This window comes from Candoia aspera, chromosome 6 (genome assembly GCF_035149785.1).
Source record: "Candoia aspera isolate rCanAsp1 chromosome 6, rCanAsp1.hap2, whole genome shotgun sequence".
NCBI lineage: Eukaryota > Metazoa > Chordata > Lepidosauria > Squamata > Boidae > Candoia > Candoia aspera.
In genome coordinates, this window is record NC_086158.1 from 29,977,918 (window position 1) to 30,003,998 (window position 26,081).

General features: G+C 36.0%; 1 protein-coding gene across 3 annotated transcripts in view; it reads right to left on the reverse strand.

Moving 5' to 3' along the window:
• Nucleotides 1-26,081, reverse strand: part of RASA2 (RAS p21 protein activator 2) — a 57,249-nt gene that overhangs the window by 16,279 nt on the left and 14,889 nt on the right. For all 3 annotated transcript variants that reach the window (XM_063306657.1, XM_063306654.1, XM_063306655.1), the window contains exons 6-20: nt 23,009-23,092; nt 21,356-21,428; nt 18,422-18,498; nt 17,150-17,248; nt 14,882-15,038; nt 13,172-13,320; nt 11,736-11,850; nt 8,839-8,913; nt 6,842-6,965; nt 5,770-5,876; nt 3,207-3,293; nt 3,050-3,127; nt 2,586-2,659; nt 1,366-1,472; nt 353-435 (exon numbers count right to left, since the gene is read on the reverse strand). In XM_063306657.1, coding sequence (XP_063162727.1) covers nt 353-435; nt 1,366-1,472; nt 2,586-2,659; nt 3,050-3,127; nt 3,207-3,293; nt 5,770-5,876; nt 6,842-6,965; nt 8,839-8,913; nt 11,736-11,850; nt 13,172-13,320; nt 14,882-15,038; nt 17,150-17,248; nt 18,422-18,498; nt 21,356-21,428; nt 23,009-23,092 — 1,489 coding nt within the window. The remainder of the gene's footprint in view (nt 1-352; nt 436-1,365; nt 1,473-2,585; nt 2,660-3,049; nt 3,128-3,206; nt 3,294-5,769; nt 5,877-6,841; nt 6,966-8,838; nt 8,914-11,735; nt 11,851-13,171; nt 13,321-14,881; nt 15,039-17,149; nt 17,249-18,421; nt 18,499-21,355; nt 21,429-23,008; nt 23,093-26,081) is intronic.

The following is a 26,081-nucleotide window of genomic DNA, read 5'->3' on the forward strand; positions in this document are numbered from 1 at the left end:
CAAGACATTTCTGTCCCATTCACCAGCATGCAAATCCACACATAATTGCCAGCAACTCATAAAGTAAATTCACTCTGTATTAACAAAATCTGGTGGAACGGGTATCCGAACAAAGACTCATTTATCCCAGATCATCAAGCAAGAACATTAAGAGGGATAGCTTTGATATCCTATAAGTAAGGAATGTCTCATGGAAATAGTTCAAAATCAGTGCCCAAGTGCCTTTTCAGTACATATAACAAGAATTTGAACAAAGCTTTGTTTCTTGGCATTAAACTGCTTATTCATTTTTATATGTGACATTTTAGAATTCTCCATGCTTGACTGTTACTTCAAAATTTACCCAACTTACATTTTTCTTGTTAAATGCACTCTCATCAAGTTTTTCTACTGCAAGGATGTTTTTGACTGGAATGGTAAATATAGCTTCTTTATCTGGATGAACAAAAAATTGCAAATACTTTAACCAGAAAAAAAACCTTAACTGTTAAAGATAACACAAAACATATATACCTGGTGAAACATTCTATCTGACCCTATTTGCCTTTTGTAGAGCCATGAAGACAGGATGGTAAAGCATTTGGCTAGGATGGTAACTGAGCCTATTCTGTTATGCCCAGCCTCCGCTACATGTATGGGTATGACTGCGATTCATTATTATGGTTTTATATTATTTTTGTGGATTTTGACAGGTTTCGATTTTCGATGTTTGCTACCCAAAGTCCTAAACTATGAACTGGACAGCCTTACAAATCCCATAAATGAATAATCCTGCAGGAAACAGAATCCAAATTCCAATATTGCATCTTCTATCCCTCAGAAAAGTATATATTTGTCTACACTGTCCTGGTTAACTCACATATACGAGCTGAATGGGCAAATAGTTTGGGGAACTAGTACATTTTCAAAAATTATGTAATAAAAACATGAAAGGGTACTTTTACTGCTTTGTTTTATACCGAACAAATTTAATATTCTAATGAACTCTTAACCAGTAGAATCAAAGAACACAATCAGTGTTAACACCAACAGACCATGCTCTGTAACTTGAAATGTTAAAATAAAAAAAGTGTCAGGGTTGAGGTGAAGAAACAATGCTGAGCCAGGAATTGAGCTCTAGTTCTTTATTGTTTCTACCATACACAGAATCTTGCCAAACTGAGTAAAGCCAAAAAGGAGCTAGGGAAAAATACTCCAGGCAATCTACGGCCAGCCCTGTCTCAGCTTCTTGGCCGGCTGCCCAAGGTCCTCCAAACTATAAGATGGTTTCTCCTCCTGGAATGCACCCCCTCCTTCCTCTCCTGCGACCTCCATTGCACCACCCCCCTCCTCAGAGACACACTCCATCACAAAAAGGAACAATACCTTGTTGCTTATGGTAAGTGAGTTCTCTACTTGTAAGGCAGAACCAACGTTTCTTAAAATTCTTTTTTCCAATACGAGTTCTTCCTTGTGCTCTTTTGAACATCTCTCTGTGAAACAAACGCAACAGCATTTTTCACAGATTTTTCAAAACTTTCTAACAGGCTATCCAGATGCATTCATTTACAAGTTAAATTAATGGATTCAACTCCTGATCTTATGATAAATCAGCAATGTCCAGAACAAAATACTATTTAAGACTAGATTTCCTGATTCAGCATGAAGTCATGCTAAACTAAATGCTATGCAATTTCTTTCCTATGCTAATGCATTTTCCTTTCTTCCCCTCTTTTGAACACCCTCTTCTTTTTCCCTCCTCTCTTTTTCTCCCTCGCTGTTTTTGTGCTTTCTACATCTCTGTATGAGAGAGGTGGCATGCAAAAACTGGGATATGGGGCTCGCCTAAGCTTTTATAAACCCAAAATTATTGGAGACCCCCGATCTAGGAATGTTATTGAAAACTGAATACAGTCAAAGACCACAGGTATAACTAGAATAATCTCTGATTAGTGCTTTTACTATTATTTACTGTATAAAGCAGGAAACCTTTACAACATTTGAAGATGATTTTCTTGACATATTTTCCTTCACTGTATAAAAGTACACATAGTACAGACTGGTCACATTTACAAATAACTTCAGAGAATTTTAAACTATAGTAAGGGTCAACAATGTAATACTCACACCACCTCCAGATATTGTTCATGAAATTCCTTTTAAAAAGGCTGAAATCGTGCAAGACTGTAATTTGTAAACTACTTAATTATTTTTTTTCTGGCCTTCATACCATTGGGCAACAAAACACAATGGCAATTAGCACTTGAAAAGTTTGCCCACACTTGATTTATAGGTATGGTAAAAGGTAGGTGACGTATATAATATATAATAAACTAGACTTATTGTGAAGGAATCTTGCATCGAGAAGAAGGAAGGGCAATCTGGGCACAATGGTCATGGGAACAAGGTATTTTATATTTTGGTCAATAGGAATCCTTACAGAAAGCCCAAATTTTAACACTCAGGGCAACTTCTTCAAAGAAAGTGGAAACTTAAGTAGTGGTGAAAGACCAAAATTCTGTCTGGAACAAGTGAAAGTGACACATAGCAAAGATACATTAAAATAAAAATCACTTCTCAACACATTGTACTTTGGATTAAGTTACCCTTCTTTTAGATGCACTGGTTCACTCATGATACTTGGCTCTTTACTTTCAGTGGAGGACACTTCATCTAAAAACTGAGTATGAAGTATATATTAGAATAGAAATTATTTTCCCAATCTTACCCAGAACCTTAAAAATTAGCAAATATTCAGAACATTAACATACACTTATTCTTAAGTTAAACAAACATTTTAATAGTTCAAAATTATTCTTCTATTTTTTTTTTTTTTGCATGTGTGATGTAAACACAATACTATATTTTTATTTTTAAAACATCCCTTCCAAGTATTTTACTAAAACAGGTGGAGTTTAAATGTAACATACAGAGGTCTGTGCTGGACAGCCTGGATTTAATCTCTCTCACAGAGAAAGATAATGTAGTAAAACTTCCTGAGGTTTTGCAGGAAAGCCAAGAAAACGCATTTTTTAAGAAAACCAAATATTATGTATAAAGGAAACAATACCTTTTTAACTATTTCAATGCATTCTTCTTCTTGAAACATTTTGAAAAATTCACACATAAATGTCTCCTTAAAGCTTGACTAAAAAGAGAAAATAGATAGAAGTAAATCTTAACAGAGGCATGCCAGTAGACAAATGTAGTTTCAGTGAGATACTTACCAGTTTACTTTTGGACAAACTTCCCCAGCTTCCCAGTGTCTGAATTGCTTTTGATATAAGAGTTAATGTTCTAGATGTCTGTGCATCCTAAAAGAGGCATTTAAAGAAACACATTCAATATTTACAAATGATACAAGTTCAGCTGGGCTGCATGATATTACCACCAAACGTGCTGCCTCTGGTGACAGACTCTTACAAAGAAATAGGCAGATATACCAGCATATCAACCATACATCTTCTGTGACATCACAGTTTTCATGGGCATTCATATAAGCTTTGTGATATTGAAACAGGAATGGTTTTTCTTCATATATAGAGATTGGTCCTAACTGCACTGCACAGTCAAGGGCTTTACATCCAGGATAATTTTCTCTAAAGTGATAGAAAATAAGAAATGTTTGTCAGTGTGTTCTGGAAAGTACCCCAATCCTTTGGAGACGATTTTCAGGGGAAAAGAACGAACATATAGAAAATAGCCTTTCACCACTTACTATTAATTAGTGGACAGAGAAAGCTTTAGTTCTGTAATTCTAAAAAGCTTTAGTCTATAATTCTAAACTTCTACAGGTTTAAATTAATCCTTTAGTAAACAACAACATAATATATTTCAATCTTACTATTAATGAAGAATGAGAACTGAGACCAGACTGAACAAGTGAAAATGAATTGATAGGCATGGTTCAAAAAAAAAAAAAAGCATGATGTAGTGGTTAAATGTTGGAGTGGCACTGGCAAGACCTGGGTTCAAGTCCACCCTCAGCCGTGGAAGCTCACTAGGTGACTTTTGGCCAGACACTCTCTCTTAGCAACCTACCTCACAAGGTGGTTGTTGTGGGGAAAAATGGGAAGAAGGAGTACTGTATACAATACCTTGAGCACCTGAGAGAAAGGAGGAATAAAGTAGGAGGGTATGAGAAGTGAGCGGTAGCTGAGAGCACACTGGCCCAAAAACTTGGAACAAAAATTGTATGAGTTCTATATGATATTATTTGGTGTCTTCTAAAGAAGCATCTTCAGTGCCAAATTAAGTAAAGCAAATTATCACAGTTTTGCCAAATATTTAACCTCTTGGTCCACTGGAAGATTTCTACATAAATATGTTCCAGAAATTACGCACCTAAAAGAATCATATACTGATAACCCATGAAGGAAAAAATGTAATCTGTGCATAATATTATTGACTTCATACTCTCTGCAGTGTATTCGCTATGGAAGCTTTCATGAGAATTTTGCTTAGAATAAAAATATGACTCCTTCATGTACTGTACTTTGTTTATATTTGTGTGTAGGATATAAAATATAACTGAGAATGGATAAAAAAATGCAGATGTTCACATTCTTCTTCAGTATAACCTGAATTCATACATTGTACTGAATCATGCTGTTTACTTGCTTTTGGCTTAGTATGATGTGAACAGAACAAAATGTGGCTTGTTTTAAGTCAGTAAGCTATAATTGAAAGCATGGCTTGTTATTGGTTTACTGGTCACAATTATGTCTTAATATGCATGCTTCTTTTGGTTTCCTGACGTTTTTGTGCCACTGCCCTCAAATCTTTAACCAAGACGAAAGCTATTACTATTTGAGAAAAACTAAATCAGGAATTGGCCTAACACAACATAGTTACTTTTTTTCTGCACAACTGTATGATAAAGATACATGTGGGTTTTTTTTGATAAATCCTTAGTATCTGGAATCTATCCTGATATCAAGGACTATGGATATTTAGGCATGCGAACTAGCTAAAAGAATCATGCAACACTGGAAGGAGAAACCTATACCTGACTGCAGCAAAGAACTGTTGATTTGTGTTGTCAAAATTTGAATTAGTCTTTTTTTTTCTTCAATAAAGGGACTTTATTAAAGGCTTTTGTTAAATGTCAATGTTAAATCAACTAAAAAGGTTAATTTTTTCAACAAACCAATCATGCAAGCCATGACGTATGACTGGTGGGTTTTTTTTTTTGGTGCCTTTGAGTTAGTGTTCACTTCTGGCAATCACCTGGACTAGTCCCTGCAGTTCTCTTGGAAAGATTCTTGGAAGTGATTTGCCATTGCCTCCTTCTTAGGGCTGCGAGAGATGACTGGTCCAAGGTTACCCAGCTGGCTTCATGCCTAAGGCAGAACTAGAACTCATAGTTTCCTGGTTTCTAACCTGGTGCCTTAACCACTACATCAGACTGGCTCTCCAGTATGTGTGTTCAAATCAAATCTTTATTATGGTTGCAGACCAGCATAAGTGTGTGTATTAATTTTTCCTATTTTACTGAAAATAGGAAATATATCCCGAAATGTTAAGAGATTAGATTTCAACTAGCCAAATATTTAATTTGGTTTTAGTCACATAATTTTCTAATGGCAAGTACTTTCAACATATAAAAATGTCCCCAAATGCTTTACCATTTGATAACTGATCAGTGGTGTTTTGTTGTTGTTGTTGTTGTTGTTGTTAAGTGATCTCCATGCTCATTCAGCTCTCTGCTTAGGTTACAAGTTTATCTCTGCATACACCCTCCTCACTAAGCTCACCTACTGGTTTGAACATAACATTATCAAAACTTACTGGATGATGAGGTCGTAAATGGAAAGTATGAGGCGATACTACAGCTACAGCAAAGAAACGAAGGAACACAAAGCTGCTCACTGCAGAATACTGTACATGAGGGTCATCTGCAGAGAAAAACCATGAAATGTGAAATGTACAACTCAGCAGGAAATGAAGATAGTGAAAAAACTTAGTAGGGTGTCAGTAGAAAAATGGTTATTCTTCTTCTGCAAAATAGAGAAGTAGCAAGTAGTGTGAAATGAAAGTGAAGTTATGATGAAAGATGCATGGCCATGTGTTATTGGGCACATATCAGAATTGTTACAGTTTATTTGACGTTACATGCTAGTTATAGTAAATTTAGGATTGTGCCCCTTCCTCTTCTCTGTCACAGGTGTGAATAAAATTGCAAGTTTCCACTTCTATATTTACTTAACTGTTGGCCATTGTTATGATTAATTTCAACTATGCAAAGGAAAGTTACTTCTAAAGATACATTTTTAAGTTTGATATGTTTCCCTAAACCACAGTTAACACTAGCAAAAATCTGTTCAGCAATCAGTTTAAACTGGCCTGCTTGTTTCCTCTTAGTTTAGAAATAAAGGTAGAGATGAATTTAGGCACCTGAGGCTGGTGCACGCAACTGTCAACTATTATATTAAATATATTTTCCTATGACTGTTTTACTCCCTATAGGGAGGCAATGTTACTTATTTTTCTGTACTATAGCAGGAAGAGGCAACTTAGTGAACTCCAGAAGTTTTAGCTTATAACTTTCTTCAGCCTCAGCCTGCACATCCAGTGATAGAATATTCTAGCAGTTGTAGTCCAAAACCACTATTGCCTATCCCTTCAGCATAGTATCAGTGTGGAGCATAGGTACAATTGCTATTGTACAAACAATTGCTTGCTGTTAACAAATGTGTATCAACAGAAGGCAGGCAGTGTCTACAACTGGTATTTTAACAATTCGCATTTCCATCTCTTTATTAATGCTATAAAAGCGATTTTCGGTAACATTCTCATGGACTTAAGAACCTATATTCAGGCCATAGATCATACTGTCATTTTGAGACACCAACACACTTACTAGGAAATCTTTCAGCAGCCAAGCGCCTCAGAGAACACAACACATCACACATTAATGTTGGGCAACTAATACTTGATTGTACAATTGTACTGAAAACTTTGTCAACATAGTAGCGCAGATTTTCCTGTACAGACAAATAATTTCAGAAAGTTAGTATCTTTTATATTGTTTATCAAGTTCATTTTATCAATGAGAAAAATCTCTCCAACAAATTTTCATACGTAGTTATCACCCTAGCATTCAGCGGCAATTTTTTAAAGAATAAATACATATCAATACTCTAAAAAGGTTTTTCTGGTCGTCTCAGACCTCTTGTTGGCTTTTGATACTATCGATCATGGAATCTTACTGGATTGCCTATGGGGGTTGGGATTTGGAGGCACTGTTTTGCAATAGTTCCAATTCTTCCTCAGTTGGCAGCTCCAGTCAGTGGGAGTAGTGGGTAGAAGAGGTTGGCCTGATGGCCTCTGATATGTGGAGTGTCACAGAGGTTGGTCCTCTCTGCCTCATCCAATGGCCCAGTTATGGTATCATCAATATGCTGATTACACATTACATTGCCATCCTGAGCCATAGAGGAGATGCTACTGACATGCTCTCTTGGTTCCTGAAGACCATTAAATTTCTGGATTGGAGAGAACAGACTGAAGCTGAACCCAAGTAAGACAGAGTTACTATTTGTACAATGGGGTCTTCTGTTGACACCAGTATTGGCAGGCATTAACCACAAGAGGACAGGTTTGCAATTTAGGGTGGTTTCTAAACTCACAGATCCTTCTAGAACAGGTGGAGAACATGGCTAGGGGCCATTGACCAGCTGTGGCTGGGTGTGCTAACTGCAACCTGACCTGGTGCAGAAAAGCCTGGCTATGGAAACTCATGCCCTCATTTTCATGTGGATGGATTACTGCAATGAACTTTACATAGAGTTACCCTTAAAGACTATTCAGAAACTACAACTGGTCCAGAATGTGGTAGCCTACATACACACCAGCTCCTGGCAACAGAGCATAATACTCCAATTTCATGGGCTCTGCATTGGCTGCTGATAGGTTTCTAGATACAATTCAAGGTACTGGTGTGGACTATAAAGCCCTGCATGACTTGGCACCTTAGTACTTATGGGATTGTTTGCTCCAAACAGAATTAGCCCAACTTATTAGATCCTGTAGGTAGTAGCTGCTGGTGGTTCTGCACTTCTGGGAGGTGAAGGGGGTCAACACTAGAAGATGCTGCTTTTCAGTGGTGGCACCACTGTTTTGGAATGGCATCCCCTTTGAGATCAGGATCACCACTTTCAGGAAATTATGGACAACCAGATTATTTTGGAGGACATTCTTTTGATTTAATGGATGTTGTCAGTACTGATTTTATTATTTTATGTTGGTACTCCTTGTTTTTGTTAGGCTTTTATGACTGTATTTATTGTGGATGTTTAATTGCTGTCATAGTTTCAATGCATAGACTGCTGAAAGTCATTTGATTGTGTCCAAATCCACTTTTCATTCCCAGTACTGATCATATGGATCAAACACAGCACTGTATTTTAAATTCAGTCAGCAGGGCTCATGTGTCAAGTACAGAGAAACTTCCTATAGTTAATATTAATGCCCATAGCACTTTTTGGATACAAGGTGCCTTATAATCTGACTCTCTATCACTAATATAGTTAGTATTTCCATTTTCTTAACAGTAGACTAAGCAGGCACCTTTCAATGACAAGGTCTGATTTCAAGTGTGCCAAGGTACATACCAAATATTGTATCTTGTTCTGCAGTTGTTTTTAGTTATACCCAGTAATTACAGTGAGGTCTACATAATGAAATTAAAGAGCAGAATATAGGCAAAACCGTATGAGAAAGAAAAAGTGCTCAGATTCTATATATTTCCTTGTTACTGAAATTATTGTGGACTGTTACATTCCAGAACATGCTTAGTTGTTACAAGCTCCATAAATACAAATAAATAAATAAAAAACCTGCAACATTTTAGCCTACCTTGTGCATTTCTACATTATCTGCTTCTTTCAGTTTCAGGGGATCAATTTCACAAGGTTTAGGATTCTCACATATCTGAAACAAGATTAAAGTTTGCAGCACAATTATATACCTGTCAACTCAGAAGTGAGTTCAATGACATTTGTTGTCAGGTAAGTTAAAAGAATAAAGCTCTTATCAGTTATAAAAGGACAATTAATAATACATAACTATATTCTCTTATTGGATCAGATGTCAAAAATAGATTGCTAACCCATAACAATGGTTCTTCAAGTGGTCATTGGTACATTCACCCTTATTTCTATCTGGGCCTTTGCCACATCCAGTAAAACACCCCTTTAACTTCAGCCTCTAGAAAATGATTTAGAATAATTTGCGTGGAAAAGTTTACCTACGCAGTAAATGCAAAGACGCTGTTTAAAGGACCACAGTTACAGGAACAAAACTGCTGTTTTTTAAATTGTGGTTTCTATGCATCACCCATATGGGTAACTAGCAAACTATATACTGTCTTGTGAAAGTGATATCTATCTTGCTCTGGTAATGTTAGATGATATCCAACAGGGAAATGTCAGAAATAGTCACAGGAGTGTCACCAATCTTTGCTGAGTGAGCCCAAGCTGTCCTGGGAAGATAAAGTTAGACACACAGTAAATGACGCTATGGTGTTATTAATCCAATACAACTGCATCTGCTATGATGAAGCAGATAACCCTTTTTGTGGCAACCAGACAATAGCCATTGAAATGAAACTCTGGAGATATACTCTCTTATAAACAGTAAGTCTAATAAAAGTCTAGGATTCTAGTGGTAAAGAAGGTCAAGGAAAGAAGACTGGGAAAAAATGATAGCCTATCCCAAATGTTTCTCTATGGTTTAGGTTCAATAATATGTTAACAGACTGAGCTACCTCTATATTAGGTAAAGGTAAAGGTTTCCCTTGACGTAAAGTCCAGTCGTGTCCGACTCTAGGGGGCGGTGCTCATCTCCGTTTCAAAGCCTTGGAGCCGGCGTTGTCCATAGGACACTTCCGGGTCATGTGGCCAGCATGACTCACGGAACGCCGTTACCTTCCCGCCGAAGCGGTACCAATTAATCTACTCACATTTGCATGTTTTCGAACTGCTTGGTGTGCAGGAGCTGGGACGAGCAACGGGAGCTCACCCCGCCACGCGGTTTCGAACCGCCGACCTTCCGATCGACAGCTCAGCGGTTTAACCCGCAGCGCCACCGCGTCCCACCCACCTCTATATTAATATCACATAAATCCTTATTTCTTTTTTTCAGTTCTCTTTATCACTACAATGTATTAATTTTTACTATATAGCCACTGTTGTTTTCTGTTTATGGTATTTTGGTTGTTAATATAGCATCAAACTTTTTTTAAAAAAAAATAAATTTTAATATAAAAATTTAAAAAATAAAAATGCACGATTAGCTATTCATCTCACATAGAGAGTGAACAACTAAATAAAGCATGCTACACTTTGTGGCTAGGAAACCTGAACATGTCAGAAGCCTCCAATATATCTTGTGTTCAACCTGTAGAAGGAAGGGAATTAGGGCTGATGAAGTCAGAATTCCATAAAGATAAACCAAAACCAGGCCTGTCATATGGTGGTGAAAATTTTTTATGTGATCAGAATAGAGGGAACATAAATGATCTTGACCTAACTAATGGAACAATAGGCTATGTCACAACAAGAATTGTCTAAACCTTCCTTTGTTATCAAACAGAGGGGATGGCATGTTGCTCAACAATGCAAGAAGGTAATTATCAGGATTACCCAAGTCACCAAAATTCTGGTGTCTGATGCCAGAGATCAATTGCCACTTGTATATCCTCAGATAGTCTGGAAAAACACTGGTCTTTGCATGCCTATCAGAAAAATGTTTTTGCCCATGCATAATTCCACAGCCCTGACAGGGAGGCCCTGTTATAAAACCAAGTACGCAGTATTGGAGCAGGTGGACTTCAGCCAAGACAGAATCTGACAAACTGTGTTTTGGAGTTGCCTAGCAGAAGCCATTCCACTATGACCAGACAGATTGAATTAATCACTGGTGATTACTGGCAGGAAATCCTCACGGCAGCTAGCATGCGCATATACCCATTTTACCCATTTCAGAGTCAGAGAAATGTGAGCCAGGAACATATGGGCCACCAAGCTGCCTTTTACTTCTATGTTCACATAGAACCAATACAGAATGGAGGGAAATCATATCCCCTTCCTGCCCAGTACTCCAAGCCCGTAAGAAACACTGCATAATTCTTTTCTATTGCCACTGTGATATGGCACAAACTACTGGAAATACCCCAGGTTGAGCAATATAAAATGTTATATTTATGTATAATGCTATATCCTAGGGTGTGTTTTTTTGCAATTTTTAAATAGTTTTGACATGTTATTCCCCCCCCACCCTGGAATTCTGACTACTGAAATGACAGTAGTAAGGATAAATATTCTTTCTGTTTGGGTACTGAAGATTCAATTTCAAATCTAAGACTAGCCAAGCTGAAAAAAGCTATTGAAAAAGGAAGATTAATGGTAGATGAAAAAGCATGGCGTGTTAGAGTCTAGTATGAGGTTCTCAGCCTTTTGTAAGCAGTTCACACAATATATGCAGATAAGGTGAATATATTAAACAATATATTAAACAATTTGCAAACTAAGATTTTCGATTGGCATTCTTATGTAGCATACTAAACGTTTTGCATGTTGGCATGATCACAGTTGGAATAGTTCATGCAGTCTCAAGAAAGCAATATAGACATATTAGACCTGGCACAAAGCTAAAAACAAATGACATCTGTAGTACTACCATGAAGTTTTAGGCAGTAGGGATTTTTACACTGTTCCCAATATATGTAATTTCAACATATACATTTATCATACCTCATCTAGAACTGGTTTTAAAGTAACTTTCAAGTAGTGCTTTCCCACTATTTTCATCATCTCATCTACACATCGAGTAGCTAAAGAGTTTCCTCTGAAGATTGTATTTACTTCTCTGCAATACAATACAAATAATTAGAAATTAAAGGCTATACACACACACAACCAAAGTTCTTTGCTGCAGAGTTTCTAGGTAATACACAGTGCAAAATTTAAAAATACCTCTAATATTCTTAATATATATAAGGATACATATTATCAAATGGATACCCGTGTCTTCTAGGTGGCCCCAATAATTGCCAAATTCAAATTAATATATACAATCAATATTATACAACCAGACTGAAGGTACAAAGACATAATTTAATTCTGGACATCCCTTTCCAAATACTCAACCAGAATAGGCATTATTTTCAAAAATGCACCTAAGGATGTCAATTTCTTTTCAGAAACATGACACCATTATAGAGCAGAACAAACTCTTCCATCCTTCTTTGGTTCTACATAACCTTGATAGTGCTGTACCATGTCTGCTTTTGAAAATCAAATCATTAATAATAAATTCTAGGAAAAATGGAGAATATGCACATTTTAAAGCTAATAATAAAACCAATTCATGCTCAGCTGGCCTTCCAACACAGGAAGGGAGGAAGAAATCTTGTCCTGAATCATGCTAGTATTTAAAGCAGTGCTTTAATGGTGACAGGGCACAGCAAAGTGGAAGACCCCACTTGTTTTTCTCCAGGTTTAGAAAATCACAAGATCTTCCAGGAATTGAAGAACAAATAAAAATAGTGTATTTCAAGACTGCAGAAATATGCATATTTTGTAATGAAATCAAGCAACTATTACAAGCCAATATTCATTTTAAGATTCTGAATCACTTAGTCCAAAGCAGAAGATTTGTAATATTTAGTGACAAAAATAATTTCATAGAAAAATTTATGTGATAAGTTTACACTGTGGTGGTCTCTCATGAAGGATACACAGGCTGCAAGTTTTCTCGGGATGAGAGCTTGTGGTCTCTCATGAAGAATGTAGGAAGAATGCACAGACACAACTTCCTCGGGATGAGAGCCCCGATTCAAGCCGTAAGCTCTCTTTTATTTTCCCCCAGCTAAGCAAGTACACTAAAACAGTAATTCACATAGCAGAAGGCTGATTGGTCTAAATAGCAATGCATACCTCATGTAACCCCCCTGATAGCCTCCTGGCACAGCTCAGGTTACAGCTCGTGTTGCCTTGTGAGGAAAGTTTTTGCTACAACCTTATCCACTATGGAAGTTCAAGGAAGGTTCAATGTAAATAAACATCTTGCACAGCTGTCGTGGTTTGCCAGCCAACAGCATAGCATGCAATGCTTTCTACATTACACATCTATCTTTATTGCAGACACAGCTACTGGAGAGAATGGGGGAAAAAAATCAAGTACTTACTGGGTTTCCTTCAGTTCTAATTCTGCCACTGCAGTAACAAACTGTACTAGTGCATGATGATGGAGTAACAATCTTATAAGTGGCAAAATACTATCATATTTATCTCGACACACTTCAGCCAAGATGTAAGCAGCTGACGCAGAAATTGGCTATAAAAAGGGGGAAATGGGATCAATATAAATAGTCCCTCATTTTCAAATATGCAGGGAAGTTAATAGAGAATAACAACATAACAGACATTTTTCAGGTAAACTTTAGCCTAACTTAAAAAAAAGTCTATGTAAACATAACAATTGTTTTCCTCCAGTTTCAATAACTACAATTAGATCTGTTGCTCTGTTGCCTGCTGATTGGAAGAGAACCTCACAGGAAGTCTAGACATATTCTTTTTGCCTTTCAGCTGACAGAAGACAGAGAAGATATCTCAAGATTACTGTTTTATGTTCATATTTATCTTAACGTTTTAATATCAGATGCAGTATCCAACTGCAAAAGGAACTGTCAATAGATGCAAAATCAGTTCTTTGTGTATGCCTCAGATATTTGCCATATAAATATCCTCTATAGCAGGGTAGATGATCCAAGACTCACATAGCACTCCCAGCAACCAAAGATACGGCTGTCAAAATTCATTAGCAAATTAGGCCTAGGGAGGAGGTTAAGAGTACAAATTGAAACAATTTTTACTTCAAGAGGTCAAAAAGAGATTTGGATTTAGGGAAATATGAAAGGGAATAGTAGATAGCAGCCTGACTCTTAGAGGACCTTTTCCCACCTTTAAACCAACCCAAATTAACTTGGTCCACTCCCTTTGTGACAATGTCTTTGACTCTACAATTATAGTGTTAACAGGGATTTAAATCAAAGTATTTGCTGGCCTTATTATTCAAAATGCACTCTCACAATGGTTGTTATGAGCACAGCCTCCACAAAACACTAATTTCTTAGAGGGGAAATGGGTCTGAAGCAGACTTCAGCCATGTTTATTACATACTGAATTCCAAATAATTCTATACTACCTCCATCAAAAGGGATAAGGGGAGGTATGAATAATATAAACATGCAACAAATTAAAAAAAGGAAGTTAAATAAAGATCCTTCTTTTGAATAAGCTAGATACAATTCTGGGTCAAATTCAGGAAAATTCTGTGCACCAATAAAATGTAAAACCAGAAGCAAGAACTGAGACAGTTATGTTATCAGTATGGGACATCACGTGTATTCTACCAGACTTTTGCTGAAATAGAATTTAAGCCTGAATACTTGCTGGCTGCATGACACAATATTTGTTCTTGTCTAAAAAAAGGATGCACTGACTCAAACCTGGAAAGTACACCTACTTCTCAATATTGAACAGATCAAAGTAAAGCAGCTTTTAAAATTCTTTACAACTCTTTAAGCACATGGAAGAACTTTTGTACAGTTCAAAGGTTTTTTTTTTTCTCCCTGAAAAGCAAACTCATGACAACTGCACCAAATCGCATCTAAAATTCTACCTTTTCATGAAGAGGCTGTTTTTAAAAGTTAACTGTTCTAAGGGCTGTGCAGTACTATTCATATTGCTTTTTGGATTCTGAACATAAATCTAACCTAGACGTCCTTTTGAAAGAAAAACTTATGCCACTTCCCAACAAATCCAGCACAGAATGCAGGCTAGTGGCACTGCATTAACTGCTTAAATTGGTAAGACATGTGAAAAATGGAAAATACCTCCACTTCTGATGATTTCAGCAGCAAGTCTCTAAGAGATTCATAGTACTCTGATGGAAGTACATAGTCTTCATCGTAATATATATTCAGCCTAAGGGATCCATGATCTTCACTTTTAGCAGATTTATTTCCATTATCTTTTGGTTGTAGGAGGTACCTTAAAAAGAAGTAACTGCAAGGCTTAAGATATGATCTTAATGACAGACTGAGCAAATTGCAGTATTAAGCGATTAAGTAAGATTAGACAGATAATGAAAAACTTTGAAGAGACTATGGATGTTGCTAATTTATACTTATTCATGTATTTAGAAAAAGTATATGCTCCCTACTCACTGTATGGTTCTGAGTAGCATACAAAAATGCTATAAAAACAACTAAAACATTATCCATACAAGAAAATATAAAATTGCAAGAACCAGAATTATAAACAATAAAAGGCATGTGTCAATATGCTTTGAACTGTGACCTGAAATGTAGCTGATCAAATACAACACTGGCCACACAGGATCCTTAGGGGACCTTATACGTCAGGCCAGGGAATGATCTAAAGTGCAAGTACAGTATCGTCAATATATCAGGAACTACCTGGATATATTGGTGGGTCAAATGAACAGGAGAGTTTTATTAGATATTGTGCACCCTAGATAAGATTATTATGCCAAGAGAGTCGCAAAAGTGATTATCTGTGGAGAATCATCCAAACTGCTCACAAAAGTGCTCAGATGTTATCAGGGTGTGGGCCGGGGTCATTGGAGGTCAGATCATCTAGTCAACGTTCTTGTCAGCCCTACAGGGTAGACCAGACTAAGAAACCAATGCCATACAGGTCAGGACTACTTTTATTGTAACAGATACAGTAACAGAGTCTTCCAAGTCCGAATGTGCTTCCCCCTTTCCTCATTTTATCTTTGTGTGAACTAGGAAGGGCCTTGTCTGAGATATTTTCCCAAGTTAGCTTCTTGGTCCAGGCTCATGCCCCACTTATCTGACCGTTGCCTTGATACTGGTTCTTCCTCCTGTCCTTCAAGGCCATTCCCTATGCCCTCTACAAATCTTGAAAACCTTGACAGTCCTTCTCCTCAAATGCCATTAGGGAGGAAAGCCAGTATTTCTTCTCATTCCAAAGGCCTTATAATGCTGTTTCTATCATGTATGATTGGAACTGTGCCTAAACCTGCACTACAGTTGCTCGTGCTGCTTGCTGCTATATTTCAGTGCCATGATCATAGATATGTAACTTTCTTTATGGCTTCAGTCTTTATGATGTAATGAATGATTATATCATGTAACCAAGGTTTAATGATTTGTTTAAAAAATTAGACTGATTTCACATGTTCTGTGTAGCAGGGTTTTTCAAACTGTGTTCCACGGAACCCTAGGGTTCCGCAAGAACTTGATTGGGTTCTGTGAGAAACCAAGGACAAACGTCTAGTGGTTAAGGCAACTGGCTGGAAACCAGGAGACTGAGAGTTCTAGTCCTGCCTTAGCCATGAAAGCCGGCTGGGTGATCTTGGGCCAGTCTCTCTCTCTCTCAGCCCAACTCACCTCACAGGGTGGTTGTTGTGGGGAAAACAGGAGGAGGAAGGAGTATTAGCTATGTTTGCCGCCTTGAGTTTATAAAAAATAACAATAAAGCGATAAATAAATAAATAAATAAATACGTACATGTGTATGTATTCAAATGCAGACAATTTTCTATCACTAGAGCTTTGCCTCTTGATCAGGAGCTCCAGGATTTTTTTTTTTTTTTTTTAAACTAACAGGTTCTGTGGCCTGAAAAAGTTTGGAAAGCCCTGTTCTATACATTTTTGGCATTGTTTTCTGTTTTTGTGGAAACTTCTTTAACACATCAGAGGAAAAATATTGAAAAGACAACTGCACTACAAGGTGGTGAAGTTTAGTGGCTTTATAAGACTATCAGAGAGCAGGGCAGTTTTATATGCAATAGTTCTAAAGCTTTAAATAATACTTGGATCTAAGGCTATCCTGTTCATGTTGCTGGATGTCCATAAGGCTTTTGAACACAGTTCTAAACTATCGATCACAATCTGACTTTTCCTGTCTTTGACTGCAGTTAAGATTACTCTGCTTTTTTCACTGCAAACAGTAAGTCTTAAACTTTTCTATTAGATTAATTAGATTAATTCATTTGGACTAGAGTCAGTAAAGATACCAAAGGACAGAAGAAGCTATGTTACATTTCCAAGTTTAAGTGTGATATTAAACCTTCCTTTTACCAATTTGACAACTTTGTATTCAATTCCTTACCATGCTTGGAAAGTATCACTTCCTAATGCTTTGACAGGAATCTTAATTTCTCCTAGGAAAAGGTCTTGTACCAAGTTGCCATTGTTCCATAAGTCAATCCTGAAAGTTAAGTCTTAGAGTTAATAATTGACTTAGCTGTCATAACATCTTTCATTTAATTTTTAAGAGAAGTCATCTGATTTAAAATTATCACACAGAGCAGCACACCCACTCAGCATGCAGAAAAGTAAGGTTATTGTCTCTCACCTAATAGTTTCTCTGAGTTAAGAAGAAAAATATCTCTTAGTTCTATAGAAGGCAATCATGAGAATCTGCCTAGTGGTTAAAACTGAAGCTTTGTCAGTAAGGAAAAAGCAATACTTAATGGTGCTGAGGCATTCAAAGAAAAAAAATAAGTACATTTTCTTCTCAGGCATTTACTATTCCTATTTTACTTTTATTATCCCATTTAGTGTTTATTTTGATTAAACTGTAACACTTCAATGACACATGCATTGATTATGTATTCTTTAAAACTACTTTTTAGCCAAGACAGTTCAAGTATTCATAACTTAAAAACATATACACACATTATATTTGGGTTGTTGAGTCTTACCTCACCAATATTTCTGTTAAACGGCACATACATTAAGAAGAGAAAAAAATCCATTGTGTTGTGGCATGACTGAAGTTCTCTTGCCTCCCTAAATGTTACATCTACTGTGATATGAACTCAGATGTTTCAACTTACCCTACAGAAAAGGTTTGTTGAAGTCGGATAAAGAAATAATGTATTCTTTTTATCCAAATATTCCAATTATAATTCCTTGTCAAAATTTACTGCATAGAGAGGAATATATATGCATTTGTCCACTCCATCATTATGCATTTCCCCAAATGCAAGTATTTTTGTCTTATAAAAAGAAACATGTAAATTCCAGGCCAGTTAAAATATCTGGACTGCAATCTTTTCTAGATGTACTTGAAAATCTGTAGCATTAAACTTAACATGACTTCTCATTAGCCACAGATTATTATATACAATTAGAATAAATACTGCATGTAATATATAGTACCTTGACTTAAACTCCTTTTTAAAATATGCTTCAACCTTTATGTTTTTTTGCAGGCATTTTTTTCAAATTTAAATTTTTAAGTGAATCTTGCCCCAAACTTGATAATTATCTTGATTATTTTCAGCAGTTATAGAGCATTTTAAAATTTTCATTATAAGAAGCATTGACTGCTTTGATTGCAAAACCTGAATTGATCTTAATATGCTGAAGAATATACCTGACTTCCAGCTTCTCAATGTCTTCTTCTTCTACCTGAAACTGTGACTTCTTGGTGTAACTACTGGACCTAGTTACCTGAAAATAAAACTTACAAAGTAATTTGTTTCTCTTTTAGCAGTACTCATTGAATCCAGTCTAACAGCTATGTCTTTCTAATATTGTTTATTACTAGAAAATGGATCAAAAATTTAAGTAAAAATCCAATATACCTTGAACTGTAAGAAAGGCAACTACAGTAAATACGTTTGCAATGTATCCATAGTAACGGAGTCACGGTTGTAAGGTGGGCAGCTCAATAAATTATTTAAAAAAAACTATATAAAATGTAAGAAAACCATGCTTAACCTTTGTTTGACTCCTTTTGGTCAAAGCCCAAGGCCCATGTTTTGATGTCATGGAAAATTTAGTTAATTAACCCTAGAACTTTAAAGAGTTTTTAAAACTTTCTATTTATGATCTTATTCTGAACCAGTACAAAACCTTGGATTAAGTTCCAGATTCAGATGCTAGTAAAAAGGACCACAGCTAGCATTCTTCCAGGAAGATGCTAGTAAATTTTACAACCGAGAACACAGAAGTTGCCACAAGAAATGCTATTTGATGACTGTCTTGTAGTTTTGATACATAAGACATTTATCTTACTGTTCTTATTTTAAGAACAGTATCTCACACACCCTTCCCCTACTTTTATAACATTCTAAAAACTTTCATGTTAAACTGAAGGGAGCTGAAAGAAGAAGGTTGGCATTTATGTTAGCTACCATATGTTAACAGTAATCACCAGCTCTCAATTTTTTCTATTAAGAATGCTTTGCTGACAACATTACTGAAGCATCTTGAGATGCAATGCTAGACTCCAATATGTATATATATTTCCTCATTCCCTGCTATGTAATTATTGAAACAACTTTTGGTGCTAGGTAATGCATACAAAAACCTAGTAGGTATTCACTCTGAGTAGGAGGAGGAGGAATCATTATAGACGTAGACCTTCCTGAAAGCTGAGTCCTTTTTTTCCCTTCCAAAGTTGTCTGTACTAGAATGAAATTTAGCTATAGTATGCCTACTGTATTGCTACTACCAAGACAGTGTTAGGATCTATATTCAATACAATATATTGAAGAAGTTGTAAATTAGGATCGAAATTGTCTAGGTAAAGCTTTCTAGTGGTTCAGCATATATACAGCTGAGCCTTGTACCAAAGTTTTGGCCAAGTAAAAACCAACACATCCAGCAAATATAATTATTTTCTCATTTCTATTGTGTATGAGCATTTATTTGATGATTTCACTAGTTACAGTGGAAACTGAACATATTGAGTAAAGGTAGCAACAATATATTTGTGAATTATCCATTTTAACAAGAAACCACCTTAGAATTAAATGTTAATACTACATATTGAATACACATGGAATGCTATATTTCTAATACTGAAATATTTTTGTTGAACAAATAAGTGTTTTGGTTATGTAACTTTGCAAACTATATTGGCTAAAGAATATTTGGCAAGTAACTAGTTGCTTTCTTTAAATTTGTTTCAGTATCAAAGATTAACATAAAGAATCCTGAGAAAGCCAAGTCACAAAACTACAGTACCCAATGTGCTGTAAACTGTAACAAAGACTACATTTCAAGACACATATAGGGCTGTTTTTAATTAACATTCAGAAATGTAAATCAATTCTGAAAGGCAAACAATTACCTAGGTTGTAATTCTTAACTTAAAATCCACTGCACTGAATACATGGAGAGAATTATATTATCACATTATTTTAGATTTGGCTGTCTAAATTTACATTTTCTGTTACAAAAATTAATATAAATGTCCACATTTGCTCTCAATTCTTATTTTTGCTAGAAACTAGCTTTATTCTATTTTCAAGTCCTAACTCCTTAAATATGCTCTTAACTTTTACTGTCATGAATTTCTCTTTTAACGGTATTTTTATCTGTTATTCCCATCTGTAAATTCCAACTCTGCTTAGCTTTTTTGAAAACACATCCAGGGTCAGTTAACTGCCCCACTTGCTATGAAAACGATGCTAATTAGTTTTCCAAAAAATTATGCATCACTATCCTAAAGTAACAATCCATATAATTCTTGTTCTTTTACTATTCACTTACTACGTTCTCTTCTTAAGTGACATCAAATCACTTTGATGTTTTTGAGAGTACTTTCTATGGTACTGATTCCCAGGTATATTTCTCTATCCACGTCATCTCCCCTTACGGCTGGGGTTACATCTCTCTGATATACATACTTGGATATCTCACTGTTTCCTCAAACTCAGAAGTGTCCTTCTGTTATTTTGTCTGTAATTTTGACTGTAAACCAGAAAAATCAGTATAATTCTTGAAATTAGTAGCTGTATATTTAATTATTTTCTCTAATATTCCCCATGTTTAATCAGCTGCTGTTTGTATTTATTGATAACTCTTTTTCTCTTGCAATCTTCAGTCTTATCTGAATCTTCTCTGCCTTGGGTGTCTTCCTTCACACCGTAATCTTGCCCTTTATCAAAATTTCTGTTGACAAAATATTATCACAGTATCTAACACTACAGTCCTTTCACTGTCTTTCCATTTCCTGCTATGTCCAGCTCAATGTTTCTATGGGCTTTCCATTATCTGTCTAGCCTATCTTTGTTGCCACCTCTAAAGCCCATTTTAGTCTTCTACGTCTCATTTCTAAATCTGAATATGTATACCTTTCCACTCCCAAAATTTCTCTGAATCTGCTCTTCAAAGCCTTTCCCTCTACTATTTTCTCCATGATTTTCCCCCAAGAAAATATGTAATGTATGTACACTGATCCTCAAATTTTATAAACTGGTTCATAATTACCATTTAAGTGGCTAACAAATAAAAAGCAGTACAGAATAAATTGATAGGCAGAATATCAAACATATCATATTGATAGGAAATTAGTTACCTCAAAATAAAATGTTTCATTAAATTGTGGATTGCTTGTTTTCTTCTTTACCTTTGTCTTTTTTTGATCATTCCTGTTCCAATATAATATAGCTTTACCATACAGGACTTAAAACATATTATTATAATTAACAGGATTAATCTACGTGATTAAGCATTTGTTTTTTAGTTTAAAACTAAAGGAAAGGCTTCTTTTTAATTAACCAAGTGTATCATTGATCACTTGAAATTGTATAGGGTTGGTATCTATGTCTGAAAATATATGTATACATACTATAAACACACAGTTTGTTCTCAATACATTGGAAGAGTTTGGCTACTAGGGATTTAAAAACTGCTTGAAATTTGCTTATGTGGGAGCAAATTGGCTACTTCTCAACCAATTTACAGTACATACAGGATTTCTGTTGTGGGGGAAGAAATGGATATTTCTTATTAGAAAAAAAACTGAAGTAAGCAGAAAACGTCAAGGAAGATTTAGGTTTACAGACTTTATAAAATCAGTTATAAATGAAATGTTATTTATGTATTGCAGTCTTAAACAGATTAAAAACTTAAGCATGAGATACAGCATCCAGTGTTTTATCTTTACATTAGCATTTTATAAACTCTTTTATCTACTACTGCTTTGATATATTCATATAGCAAGACAATAGTCCTTTATTAGATACTTTCTTCATGCATGGAGTCAATGTCTGAGGGGAGAGTAGAGCCATGCAGACTAGTCTTTCCTTCTCATAACCTAAAATATGAATGTCAGCAGGGAGGGGATCTTTGCACACACTGTTGAATAAAGAAAAACTAGAATACACCAGAAATTTTCAGAGGAACAACAAAGTAAATGTAATGAATAAAAAATATTTTAGAGACAGTGATGACTAGCATTCTTTCATACATGGTTTTCTAGCTTAGCCAATGGGCGCATTCTGAATTCCAGATGAATTTTGTGAATAATACCACTGCCATGAGGATGGGGACTGCCTAATGTCTGCTTTTATAAGATCTGTATCCCACCTTTCTTTCAGAAGCTCAAGCAATGTACATATCCATTTCTTCCCCCACAACAGAAATCCTGTATGTACCGTAAATTGGCTAAGAAGTAGTGATTTGCGCAAAGATACCCAGTCAGCTTCCATACCCAAAAGCAGAGCTGAACCCAAGTTTCCCAGCCCTAGGACAGCACTTTATCCAGTGCCTTACAGTGGCATGGGCGGTCCAATCAATCAATCAATCAATCAATCAATCAATCAATCAATGAAGCAGAGCCTACAAAAAGCCAAGGAGAGGTCTACAGGCACAATATTACTGCCAGGCATTACATTAAGGACCTGAGCCTTAATTCGGATTACTTTCATACACAATATGCATAGTAGCTCTTTTTAAAACATGCCTCTATATGATCTTACATGGAACATGCATAACATGCAGAGCAATAATTCAGTTTAACATATATAATAACCTCTCTCAAAATCTGCATTAACCCTGTACATTTTGTTTAATGAGACATCTATCAACTGAAAACTTGTGCACTGATTCAGCTATTAATCAATATATTATTTCTCCCATCAACCTAATTTTATTTTATTATTCTTTGGCAGCTTCCAAAAACTTTAAATAGTTACCCTGGCAACTTAAATACATTTTAACTAGTTACCTTGAAGGACCAACAACAGATACTGTGGCATAAGGGTCACAATTTTGCCCATTGATAAGAGGCAGCCCATGACATTCCTTCAAGCTAGAATTTAAAAAAAAGAAAAAGAAAAAAAGGAAATTACAAATCAGTCCAGCTATTTATTTAAGATATGTCACATCTAACAAATAAGTGAAAAATAAGTTGTGCTAATCCAACTGCCAGTTGGCCTAGGCCACATAGTACATTCTTCACAGAGATCAGCAACCTGGTTGTCAGTTTTTCATTGCCTTGTCAGTAACTTTTAGTAACATCTGCTAGTGATTCTAAGCTTTTGGATGATGATTTTTCTTATACCTGCTCCACACCAGAAGCTGTGTACATTTAATCATGAGATGACAAATTGGGGGTGGGATATGATAGGAGTCTTCAAAAACCTGAAAGACATCATGCAGGTCAAGACCCGTCACCTCTCATTCCAGAACACAGGAGATGGTATAACAGGTTTATGTTACAGGACGGCAGATTCCAATTGCATTTAGAAAGAACTCTCTAAGGGTAACTGGAGCTCAACAGTAGAACTAATTATTCAGAGAGATTGATGGCTCCCTTTCCCTGGAAGTGTTCAAGCAAACTAACCTGCCATTTGTCTAAGATGTTTTAATTTGGATTCCTGTATTGAACAGGGAATTGGACAAGTGACCTAAATGGTACTGCTTGACTCTTATGATTTAATGGTAATTGGTTATGCTAGCAAGGAAACTATGTGATACACAAGATTGCATTTTACAGCACACTGCTGAGCAATAAAGAAGGGTTCTAATTTTTACAGAAAATAGGACTTTATTCATTTATTTGTTGGGGCTTATATATGCTGCTCTAATCCAACAGGCCCTTTAATGGCTTACATTCCCTTCTGAAGTAAAAGGGTTAAAATACAACAACAGTGTAATAAAATGAAACAATACCAAACATTACTAAAGAACAAACTAAAGCTCACTGAGAACAAAATATCCAACCACAAGTCAGAATGGAAGTTCAAATTCTCCTAGATCCCCTCCTAAGGGCTTTCTTAAAAAGACATGTTTTCACAGCTCTCCTGCAATGTAACAGGGCTCATCTCTGGTGGCACACATATTTATGAACTGGCATTGCTAGAAGGAATTTCTTCCTAGATATGCTTAAGAAACAAAGAGAAAGAATTTATGGGAAATGTGTTGTTGGATCCTCTAAAGTTTGGAGCCAACACAGATGTAGTACATACGATATAGAATTACAAGGTGCTTTCCACTGGGATATACCACAGTGAAAAAAGTATGTTTAACAATATGGATAAAAATCATAGTGCAACACAGTGCCAAATGGTTATGGTACATTCTATAAGTTGCATATTAAGTTGCATATTTCATTTTTGATTAGTATCTTCTAGAAATGACCCATTTTTCCTTTCTTTTTATACTGTAGATTATATGTTAATTAATGTTTGCATTGTTCAAGATCCCTGTGAAAATATAAAATACTGACATTCTGAAAAATAAGAACTTCAGAAAACTTAATTACATTTTCCCTGTGAATGATCAGTTCTGAGCATGTAATCATTTCTTTGCTAGCTATCTGATAGAGATGGGCTCAGATCCAAAGTGTTTGATACTTCCCTCTTTCAGTTTAACTGGTTTCATCCACTAAAAGGGAGAAATTGTAATGTGAAATAGACAGACAATATACAAAAGAAAGTACAAAGTTTTATTTGGGTTAGGCTGTGCTGCCCATGGGGCTGTCATCCTTCTATTTTATGCTTCCTTCGTTCTCAGAGAAGGAACAACTATAGCAACTTCCTACAAATGATTAAAAAAAAAATCCCATTTAGCCTTGTGTAATGACACACTAGGGGGCAGTGCTCATCTCCGTTTCCATGGCTGAAGAGCCAGCATTGTCTAAGGATGCTTCCATGTCACATGGCCAGCATGCCAATCATGGAAACGCTGTTACCTTCCTGCAAAGCAGTACCTATTTATCTACTCGCATTTGCATGCTTTCAAATTGCTAGGTTGGCAAGAGCTGGGGAGAGTGTGGAAGCTCACTCCGCCGCATGGCACTCAGGTCTCAAACCGCCAAACTTGCAACCTTCTGGTTGACAAGCCTGGCATCTTAACCACTGAGCCACCACACCTACTAAGAATGAGGAGAGATCAAAACTATTACCTGCAAGAAAAACTGTATGTACAGTATATCTAGCAAGATCTATCATGTTATCTATCAAAAATAAAATCTTCATAATTTTTATCTTTTTTCTTCTTCTTTACACACTTAAGTGTTTTTGTTTACTTTTAATGAAATGCAAGCTTGGATTTCCTTAAGCACATAAAAACCCCCAAATATCACTGGGTCCAGTATGCACTCCTTACATCCTTTCTTGGCCAATTCTACAATAAATCTGAACAATTTCTAAAGGGGATACTTTAATCGGTATTCTGAACTCCCCAAACTTACTGGGCTTCTCTTTGGTATAAATGGCCTATCTGGATACTAATTGTTAGTGGCATATAAACAATGATATTATCATGGTAGAAGAGAATATTAGAAGTCTATCTTAAAGCTACTGAAGTACCAAACCAGAAATAATTTCACCAATTTCATGATTTAACTTAGCAATTGCCTGATGTGTCTTTATCCCTTTTCCAATGTAGTCAGGTAAATCAGACTAAGTAAGTGCAAGCCCAGTATGGTTGGTAGCAATACAGACATGAAATTGCTAAAATCAAGCTTTTACAGGTAAGATTTACCTTAAAAACAAGCTTTTGGCCATTCAGCCCAACAACAATAAAAGGAAGATCTTGAGAATGGAACAATCTGAATCACATCTCCTGTCCAAATAATTCCCTTCACAAAAGTGATACAGTACAAAAGACAAGGAACAACACAGAGTATACTACCTGTCATCATGAGAGTTTGCAATATGTTTCTTAATTGCTGCATCATTAATAGTACAACTGTGATAGTAACTGACCATCCTGTCAGTTACTTTTTTTTTCTTATTAAAGGTGGATTGCCACAAAATATCAATTGAGACTAAACTGGAGGTAGGTAGTTTACA